The 10999-nt window shown below is 37.0% G+C and overlaps 1 protein-coding gene across 1 annotated transcript; it reads right to left on the bottom strand.

The window, feature by feature from the left end:
- Positions 1-3680: 3680 nt before the first annotated feature.
- On the bottom strand, positions 3681-5587 carry LOC122075549 (transcription factor TCP20-like). Its single transcript, XM_042640613.1, has 2 exons — positions 4055-5587; positions 3681-3945 (listed from the first exon to the last, which is right to left on the bottom strand). The coding sequence occupies exon 1, from the start codon at positions 5184-5186 to the stop codon at positions 4290-4292; it is 897 nt and encodes a 298-aa protein (XP_042496547.1). The 5' UTR covers positions 5187-5587; the 3' UTR covers positions 3681-3945; positions 4055-4289.
- Between the last annotated feature and the right edge of the window lie 5412 nt (positions 5588-10999).

Raw genomic sequence — 10999 nt, 5'->3', positions numbered from 1 at the left:
AAGTGAGGGATCTTTATAATTACAGAGAAAACGTAAGGATTATGTTCCTGTCATTATTTATGATGATTGGGCCATCAAGATTAAAACAATGCGATTCAAGTTGACCATTGGATGGGATTTATCATGGTAAGTAAACACACTCATTTTGGTTATTCACAAGCCAACTTTGGGCCCCATTTCCAATGCCTTGCCCATAGATGAAGATGAAAATGGAAGGAATCAGACGATCATCATGGATTCCTTCCACACATAGTCTCCAATGTTGTGTGGAGAGAGATACCATTTCAACAATCAGTCACAACTCACAAGTAAATATGGATTTTCTGTACAAGATTGGTTTAAAATTTGAGCCATATTTGGGTGCATCTATCTGGGTTTGTCTCAGTTGTAGATATGGGAGTCCACCAAGGAAGCCCCCATGCCATTTGCTGCAAAGCCATACCACTACCAGCAGTTACAGCAGAAACACTTTTACAGAGGACCCAGCAAAACACAATAGGATTTGATAATTTTGACAAACTTCCCTGGAAAAATCAGTGGCTCTGCCATACCATGTAGTCGTGCACAGCAAGGAATTGTTTATGATGGAGAGTTTTGATGCTGAAATAATCGCTACGAAACATGTCACAGAGACTCAGATATAAAACTGCACTAGAAGAGACTATGTTCTCTTTATCAGGACCTAAAATATTCACCACAAATGCTCCATGATGGTTGAAAGCATAAATAATGTAATGTGCTTCTGAAACACTTGGGGTGGTGTTGGATGTCACAAGTAATATTTGAAGATGACCCTGTTTTGGATTTGGTTCCATTTCTCTCCCCATGATCGTTTACAATTTAATCTCAACTTCATATCAGACTTAAGCAGTAAGGCATAAACTTGGGATGTTTCAAGGGTTGCATTTATAATTCTAAGATTAAGAATGATTAGTCAATCACCAAACATGGTTATGCACAATCAAGTAAATCTTCCCCTCCATTCGGGTTGGTATAGTACCTTATATGGTTCCAGGGAGGGAAGCACTCCTGAGATCCATCATCTACATGACTAAACTGTAGAGATATGAAATAAATGATGTTATTCTGTCGGCAGCAACCGAGAAATTGGTTTGCCCCAAAACACAAGTTGGCAGATGTGAATATCAATACATAGCACAGAAACTGGCACAGGTAACACAGATAACACCTTATTGATGGGGTTGAATAACAGTTATAGATTTAGTCGAAGGAAAAAGATAAACCCTTACCATGCCAGATTTAACAAAACTTCAAGTATATAAGAAGAGTTCCATACAAAAAAGATTTACCACAACACCATTATACATTGGGTTAACAAAACAAACAAAGATTGTGTCTGAAGTCTGAGAAACTAGCCAATTATACAACAGGAAACTGACGGTTACATTCCAGAAGATATCCTTGCGTACCCAGTGTGCACATTAAGATACCTGGGTTCCAGTGTCAAAAAACCAATAATGTCTTTCCCCCACCAACCATTATATGTTATTGGTCTTTCTTCTCACAACTTCTACAGCACTTTGATATTTCCTTCCCACAATCCATACTCTTTTAGTTTTCAACATAAGCCTTCTCTGGTACATGCTGATCTTTCATTCCCACCTCTTTATCTATAAGATCTTTTTAGTTCCCAGCAACCATGCATCCTACCATTCTTCTCTACTTCTGATATGTCCCCACTTGATGATCTTATATTTGAGTTCTGACGCCAAGATACTATATAAGACAGGACTATTGAACCAAAACCCTAACTTCCAAAATGCTTCTATTCTCTAATTCTTCATTTCTTGTGTGTGTGTGTGTGGGGGGGGGGTTGTTTTGATGCAGATGGGTGTGGGCTATGGAACAGGTGGTATTCCTTACATTGGAGGCTTGAATACTTGATTAACTTCTTATTATAGTGAGAAGATGTTCATTATGTCTTCTTAGATGTCCTTCCAAGTTCATCAACTATGCATCTCCTTATTGGTGTGGAGGAAGTTCGAACAATGGATTGGGAAATTGTAATTCAAAAATGAACAAATTGTGCACCCTCAACAACATACTTCCAGAAATGATTGGATTCTTTTCCCTGTTCCCTGACCATTGGCCACATAAGAACATAGATCCTTGACTGTATCTCCTTTTCTTCTCTTTTCTTCTCTTGGACAACCGACTCAGGTAAGTTAACAGTTTTCCATAGGTTTGTTAGACATAGAGTGTAAATTAGTGAATCCTAGTTCCACCTTTAAAACAGATGGAAAACAAATAGCAATCAGTGAAGGAAGAAAGAGCAGTAAACCAAGAGATCATATTCTAACCACTCTCCCAATCAATCCAACAGACAGAAGTTACAACGTCCCCAAAAGACAAGCTGAAATGTTGAGAACTTGTTTTGGTGGGTTAAAAGATGTTTCAAATGTAAGAAGGAAAATGATTTGGTGCAAATATAGCAAGCCCCAGGGGGGGGGGGGGGGTTAATGCTATAGTTTACAACTGCATTTGATCTGATCAAATCACTATATTGACACCAAAGACCATGGCAGACAATGAGAAATTGATTCAGAAAGACTCTTAATAACATTCATAGAGCTTACTAGAGGATTGGACCTCCGAAGAGGATTACCAAGGTCATAGAGGAAATCCTAGATGTGATAATGCAGTTAAAATACAATTCGATATATTTCTGACAGTGAGAAGTTCCTCGACACTGCCCGAACACAAATTATTCATTCAAGACAATTCGTCCAAGAAATTCACTTTCCGACCATTCTACTATTTATTTCTATACCGGAATACTTATTTTTCAATACAAACTAATTACTGAAGCATAAAGAACCTGTTTGTTCAAAATCCAACATATCTAGAGCTCTTCCAGATTTCCTAACAAGTCACAATTTTCAGGAGAATGAAAGCTTAGAGCTCCAATTTTGAGTGACACTATAAATGAAACAAATAGTCATGGTGAGAGCATAAGAACTACCGACATAACCAGATGGGGATGTGGCAATATAACAAGTTTTTTCTGACTTCAACCGAACTGTAGAATCAAGTGACAAGGCAAAATCTTTGTGTCCCAAAATTTGTCCTCGCTGGTAGCAATATAGAAATTGTTTTATATTCTTGTGTTTATAGAAAGATGTGACATCATACTGTATTGAGTTAACCATAGCACTTAGCACACTTGTGACACCATTTCAGAATACAGAACCTACTGCACTGTCAGTAGAGTATTAGAGTGGCTCAAATTAATAAAAATATTTGACCTGGCATAAACCATAGTGAAGAAGCAAACCGCAGCACCCAAAGTAATAAAATGAATCACTAGTCAACTTTGCCAGTAATATTGACTGACCAATGTAAAACCCTGACTCATTGGGAACGGGAAGCTCTGATAAGGTAGGTTTTCAGTCACATAAATTAGAAAAAGAGCTGCATTTGATAAGAAGTGAATCTAGTTTTGAATTATAATTCATACAGGAATATTACTATATTTATTTGAGAAGGGAAGTGACAAATTCACAAAGATAGAAGGATGGGGAAGGAGGAGAGGGAGGGTGAGTGTTCCAAGACAAAGCTATGGTTGATCTAAAATAGCACTTGTGTCAAGGGTTAACTGTGAATTGAGTTATCTAAATATGAGTTGCATGCTAAATGACTGCACTATAAGCCTCGTTCCATAAGCAATCTGCCCTCTATATAAAACTCATAATAGAAGAATATCTGAATTACCTGTATACTTACTAGGTCTAACAGAAATCTCATGCTTTGAAAAGAAAAAAAAAAATGTTATTCCACAAACAAAACTGACCATCATTCCGGGTCCAAACCTAATAACAACAAATGATTGAAAATCGCTTACACTATATAGGAAACACACCTTGAACAACAACAAGAAATTAAGTCCAACCCCAAGCTACACAGCTCTGCAAAGTTTCACTTCATCTGCATAAATTTGAGCCAGAAGCAACAACATCATAATTAACAGCCTTTCAAAGAGAACAGCAGTAACATGATATGAAGTGTCGAGAAAGGATGGAAAACCAGAAAGCACCTGTATTTGGAGACTTGGATAGAACTGTGGAGAGAGAGAAAAGGAGCGGACCCAGTAACCAAAATCCAGTCTCTATGATCCAACTTCCATAAAAGGACTGAATTCTCACATTTTCCTTTCCCCACTCTTGCATGTGAACAGAAAATAAACCGCAAGAGAAAAGAAAGCTTATCAGTGGTGTTACTTCTTTCAGTTCCTCCAAAGTTCTCCATTAGAAACTCTTTGACTAAACTAGTTACTGTCCTGATCCTTGAGAATCATCCTTGGCAGGAGGTTGTTGTTGCTGTGGCTGTGGCGGCTGCTGCTGTTGCTGCATGGGGCTAGACCCACCTCGGCCCTGCGCCATCTGCTGGTAAAACTGATTCAAGGCTTGAGGGTTTAAAACCCCAATATGACCATCTTGAGAAAGCCCAAGCTCCAATCCTGGAAGTTGTTGAGTGTTCCCACCCAAAATTGAGCCGAAATTCATTGGACCCAAATTGGAAGTTGGCAGTTCAAATCCATGGAACCCAATTCTAGGCAAGTAATTCGAGCTTTCGCTGGGCAAATTTGATGTGGAAGGACTAGAAGAATGAACAAACCCCGTACTGAAGCCGCTGACAGAGGGCCATAAACCTGTGGCCACAGGGGATCTGCCTAAATTACCCCCAACCAATGTCCAGTTGGTCCTGCTTCCAGACCCAACACCGCCTGGTCCCAACTCGTCGATCTTCTGATGCAAGCCCGCAGAAACAGAGGTCCCCTGCTGAGAAACAGAGCCACCAGCAGCAGCAAGCGCCGAGGCCGGGATCGTCCCTGTTCCCGTAGCAGCGATTATCGACGGCTCTGCTTGCTGTAACAGCCACTGTATGGTTTCGCCATCGGATTTGTGACCCAATTCCCTTGTTAACTGGAAAATCCTCGCTGCACACAGAGCTGGCATCCTTATCCTTCTCCCTCTCCCGTCGACCTTGGTGTGTCTATCCTTGTTGGAGCTTCTCTTGGGTGCTAACTGCTTCTTCCCCTCCTCTTTATCTGCAATCACAATCTGGAAATCCTTGATTTCTGCCGGTTTGTTATCACCCATGTCTGCCTGCGGCAGACTCAAGAAATTGGGCACCTCTGAAGGCTGCTTCGAGCCCTTGGGATCCATGACAACAGGGTAAAGATGCCTCTTTGATTGAAGAAGGTGACCTGAATAGGCCTACGGCCTTACCCTTACTTGGGTTTCCACTGTTTCTGGAAAAGATCTATCTTGTTCTTCAAAAGAGAGAAAGAAAGGAGATGAAACTCCAGATTCCCATCTTCCTCTCAAAATTTACCTGGGGCTTAAATTTAACACACGGAGTCGCAAACAGTCTCTCTCTCTCTTTTTATGTTCCCATCTCTTTTAACTGTAGTAGGTCTTTCATTACCTTGACTTGATGATACCCTCTTTAACCGCCAATTTCACCACTTCAGAGTCCAGAGTCCAGAGTCCAGACAGTCCATGGAGTGAAAGCACGCTTTCACACTACCACAGTCCACAGTCAAATGGATTCCTTCCTCAATACTTCCCTCCTCTTGATGCTATTATTGCAACAGCAATGTAAAACATACCTTGGAAGGGACTCAACAGCCACGTGGCAGCCTTAAGAATGCCCATCTGGCCACCAATGAATGGCTAGTAGGGGATTGCAGATTGCTTCTGGACCACTACAGGCCAATCCTCTAGAAATGGTAAGGATTTTGCCTCCGGAAAACTTCATGGATCATCCTGCCCAGAAGGGATCAGTGGACAGTGCAGCTAATTGTATCTCTGAACAAGTGTCAAGGGAGCTGAAATTTTGATGAAGAGATAGATCCAAACTCCCTTAGTCACATGTCGCGTCAATTCAACTGAAAGTGAACAAGTGACAAATAGAATTCCTACAAATATAAAATTGATAAGAGGGTGTATGATAATGCTTATGCTATGGTGAAAAACAAAAAAAATGAAATTAAGCATAAAATGTGGCTAATGATCAATTCAAACATTTTTCTAGATATTCAATTGTTAGAATTATCATATTATCGATCCAGGAGAATGGAGTAGGGGATAGGGTTGTTGCAATAAGTTTGCCATTTGAAAGTCTTTTTTCTTTATGAGAACCTGTCCTTAAAGAGATTCGATCAGATTCTCATAGGAGAACCATTATCATACGGGATTGATTCACACTGATGGAATTCACTCAAAGAAAAACCTTGTGGTGGATTTCATCTGTATAAATTAGACTGTATGAGAATGCTTCTTGTATGAAAATCTGATCCACACATATGATATTGGACATGTGAAGGCAAGATTTCAAAAACCTGATCAGTTAAGATCAGACATAAATTACACAGAAAGAATGATTGAAATGGTTTGAATCTGGTTCAGATTTAGTTGAATCATCCGATTAAATTCCATTTTTTAAACCCTAGTGAAGATAGAGCTTCTGATAGTTCATGGGTCAATTTTCTTATTAACAAGAGAGCCAAAATGTGTGGCTTCCAGATGTGGGTATTTATTGTCATCAATTAAAAAATAAAATAAAAGAAGAAGATGAAGATGAAGAAAGAAAGTGACCATGAGAGAGGCCAGTGAATATTCACATGCGTGAATGTACGTAATATTCCTGATCCGTGGATATGGAATATATTTCATTTTTTCTCATTTAATAGATGCCATATCTACCGATCATGGATGCTCACGTACATTCACTTACGTGAACATTCACTACTCTCTTAGAGCTGAAGTCTCACTCTCTCCTCTAGGAGGGAGAAAATAATTCATATAGTAAAGCTGAAAGCTCCACCTGATGGTTACTTATACATTATTTATATATCTAAGGAATCTAAAATGAATAAATTAAAGGAACACTTGTCAACACGACAAACCCTATAGTCTTTCAATCAAGAAAAAATTGACAATTAACCCGAAAAAAATGCTAGAATTTCTCCCATGATATGTTCATAATGACTTGTATTAGTTGGGATTCTATGTGAAAGTAACAATTTCACATCCAATGTGAATAACTCGACGATAACTTATAAAGACTTAAGTATCTTGTTTTAACAGTTAATCTTTAAGTATGAGTTCTACTTGAATTTCAATAGTGCTTCAGATGAAAAAAATACCCATATGAACTTTGAAAATAATATTATAATCCACAAAATTGAAGTAATCTAAGCAAATAAACATGACTTTACCATTACCCTTGGAAAGTCATTTTTGCTTCTGATTGTCAAAAGTTCTCCATTTTTTTTTTTTTTTTTTTTTTTATCAATGTGATCAAAAGTTCTTCCTTGAGGAAGTGGTGGAGTAGAAGTCACCATTCACCAATAAATTTTGGTTGGGTATTTGAGTTTAAAACTGCATAGCAGCTTAGGTTTGGTGTAAAGGAGAAAGAATACATAAATCATTTATATGTTTTGGATGAAGGAATAATGGATTCTATACCTACCCACCACTTTCCATGCCAACCTGAAAAAGTATAAACCATGCTCTATTTATTTAGTTTTGGAGTGGTTTTTTTGGGATTGAGACTTAGGAACAGTTTCCATTATACCACTAGAACTAGCTGGCCCAGATTGAGGAGATACCATCTGCTTTGCATGTCTAGTGCATGCTGCAAATGACAGTGGAAACCGTCTATAGGTCTATTAGTATTTTCTTTTTAGTTGAGTTATCAAATCCATTAGTATTAGGATTTTTTTCCCATTTATTACCCTTGGAAAATAAAAAATATATATTTATTGAATTTATGATTGGATGAAGCTTTATATCTTTCGTGTTATTTACATGAGAAATGTATTCAGTGGCAAAAAGTATCAGATTATAATATTGAAAATTTACCACATAAATCATTTTCTGCAAATCTAAGAACCTTCTATTTAATAAGTTAGAGCTTCATTTTCTAGCCCTAAAGAAAATCTCCACACCTATTCAACTCCCATCGGTGATCAGTCTAAGACTTTAGATCGGTTCCATTTATACACAGCCTGTTCACTCCATTCAAGGAACTGCCCACTCTTTCTTTCTTTACATTTTCTTCCTTTTATCCAGTCAGATCTCACGAATAAAGAAATGACCATGAGTGAAAGAAAACTCAGTCCTAAAATAAATTCCTTTTAATTGTTCAAAAGACAAGTTTTAAGTTTTTTTTTATACAAAACAAAAGAGTAGAGGAGACATCTAGCAAGTCCAAAGTGATTGAAAGTTGCAAAATGCTACAACATTCTATTATTTTGAAAATGTCATTCTCGTAATTTGGTGAAACTTTAAACTCAACTGCTTGTCACGCTTTTTTCATGTTAAATCTATACAACTGAGAAATGGGATCCTCTATCACAGACAACCCACCCACAGTTCTCATGTCTAGTTTTTCTTGTAAACTAGCAAAATCAAATGATGTTTTGCACGTTTTTCCTATGTCTTGGCACATTCAGTTATCTTTACAAGAATATTTATTAAATTGATTCATAATATTGAAAAGTTATGTTGTGTTTAGTATACATTTTTAGAATAGATTATAGGTCTAAAACGTATTTTGAAGCAAGAAAATAGAGAAGAATCAGGCTCTAGAATGTGCCCTAGATCCATAATATTTTCCAAGAAGACGTATCAAAGGCAGTTTAAGAAGTTAAAAACATAATATTATAATCTGCAAGAGGAGTTGGCCTCCCTCTTTTATTAAATTGTACTTGATCCACCCCATCATTCTTCTAAATGGCAAAGAATTATAGTTATCTCATTTTGTAACACATACTAAAAAATATGATCATTGTATTATTTTAGCAGGAGGGATAAAAACACAAATTAGAATGGTCAAAGTATCTATTCTAAAGGAGAGGGATCGTCTATGACACCAAATGTAGTTTCCCACCAATAAAGAGGCAGTTGATGGAATCGTCTAATACAAGCATTTAATGAAGAGAGTGTAGGATCCATAGACGAAACGTGAAAGGGCATACACAAGAATAGCACAGGTCATGGGCTTCGTTTTTTCCTTATTCTAGATAATCCTATTTTCCACTTTGCCGCATCTTCTACTTTCTAGTAAAGAATGGATTGATTTCTTTGGCAAAGAATTCAAAGTTGCACCAATTGAGAAGAATTGAGAGGTGTTGTGATTATCGTGCCTTCTTTACCAATCAAGAAAGAATAATAACAGCAAAAACTTTATTGACGAGCTTAAATATTAAAATTAAGAACTAATTTTTTTCTTTGGTTAATTTTTTCAAACAACTTGAGAACAAGAAATCTTTCAAATCTCTTTATTTATTTATTTTTTTTTTGGGGGTTGGGGCTGGGGTGAGGGGTTAGAAAATCCTTTGTTTAAATGTGAAAGAAATTATCATCAGGATCATCCAGGGGGTGTGGGGATGGCTATTTATTGATTACTCTTTTCTTTCTTTCAGATTTAGCTTTACTTTGTGTGTGGAGATATTTATTAGAGGAGATGACATAGAGTAGATAGACAATAATAGTGGGTTTGGCGTGGTTATGTGTGCGTTGGTGCTTGCATCTCTTGTCATCTTTGTTTCCCACCTTGGAGACATGGAGGGACCCCTCCCTCTCTCTCTTTCTTGAAAGTTCTGTCATTTTGACATATTATCATCGGATGCCACATGAATTCAAAGCTAGAATGGAGAAAAATCTCTTTATATATATATGTTTAAAGGACGACGACGACCATGCGATCTTTGATGAAAGATTAGATAAGCTAGGATCAATCTTGATTTTTTCCTTTGTCTTAATCATCTGCTCTTTGTTCCCGGAAAAACAAAGGAAAGATCATTTACTACTTAAAAAAATGCTCCATGCCCTGTTTTTTAATTGAGCTAGGGGTATCAAATTTCAGCTTCAATCTCACCGACTAAAATGATCAGTTGAATCCAGACTAAATGTAAATACGAATATTATGAGCTGATAATTAAATGATCAAAACAGTCTATCGATATTATTAAGGTAAGACTACGTAATTTTTACATGCAAAAACATCATGCATCATATACGCCTTGTAATTCAATCTAAACTACAGGTCGATTTCAATTTGGGTTTCTATGAAATTGATAAAAAAATAAAAAAATGAGAAAGATAATCTTACTTTTTTTTTTTTTAACTAAGTATTTTCACTATGCTTAGTAATTTTATTTATTTTTTACTCTATCCCACTAAATGCCAATGATCACGATCTCTTTCATTGAGCACCAATTCTTCAAGCTGAAACTGCCACCTCTTGGCTAAACTAATGCTGATGAAGAAAAAGGATTTGCAATTTATTGCTACATGACTGGAGAGAAGGAAAAATCCTCTTTTTAACATTGACATCTGTTGAAAGTTCAGCAAGCCCATTTATAAGGAAATTAAGTAGCTGACAGTTAGCAGATCAATAATATAGAGAGTTAATTTTATCATGGGTGGAACACTATAAGTTCTGATTCTCTGTTGGTCTACTACCAAATGAGAAAGTGTTGGCCACTCCTTACTATTTTGACAAGAAGAGCTGAGTGCTGACCACATCTTGACTTTTAAAACGGCATCTGAAAATTATAGAAAAAAGTGGCATTCCCTACTATTCAACACTTCAAAATCTTGACTTGCGTCACTGCGTGAATGGTGGTGGTAGGGAAGACTTTTTAAAACTAAATAAAGAAAGAACGTAGAAAACTTAAAGTTGAAACTTGAACCCTAAAGTGGAGGATTGGAAAAAACCATGGGAGACGTTTGCTCTTACTTCACATATAAGTATATAGCTGTTAGTTTACGATGTCTTGTAAGCTTTCACAGTTTAATCCAGGAAATACTAGTGTAGATACCTCGACAAACATGATGGCGATAAAAAATACTTTATGGATGAGGGTTTTTCGTTATATATTTTTAGCGAGGATTTCTTTCTTTGTAACGTAAGAAATACTGAGAGATATGAGGATGAGTGTTGTAACCCTATTCTCCACTGATGG

Source organism: Macadamia integrifolia, chromosome 4 (assembly GCF_013358625.1).
Source record: "Macadamia integrifolia cultivar HAES 741 chromosome 4, SCU_Mint_v3, whole genome shotgun sequence".
Classification (NCBI taxonomy): Eukaryota; Viridiplantae; Streptophyta; class Magnoliopsida; order Proteales; family Proteaceae; genus Macadamia; species Macadamia integrifolia.
Note: the sequence above shows the minus strand (reverse complement) of the source record. Positions and strands in the feature narration are given on the sequence as shown.

Excerpts from the sequence above, each read along its gene's own strand:
- LOC122075549 (XM_042640613.1), bottom strand. The coding sequence starts at position 5,186 with ATGGATCCCAAGGGCTCGAAGCAGCCTTCAGAGGTGCCCAATTTCTTG.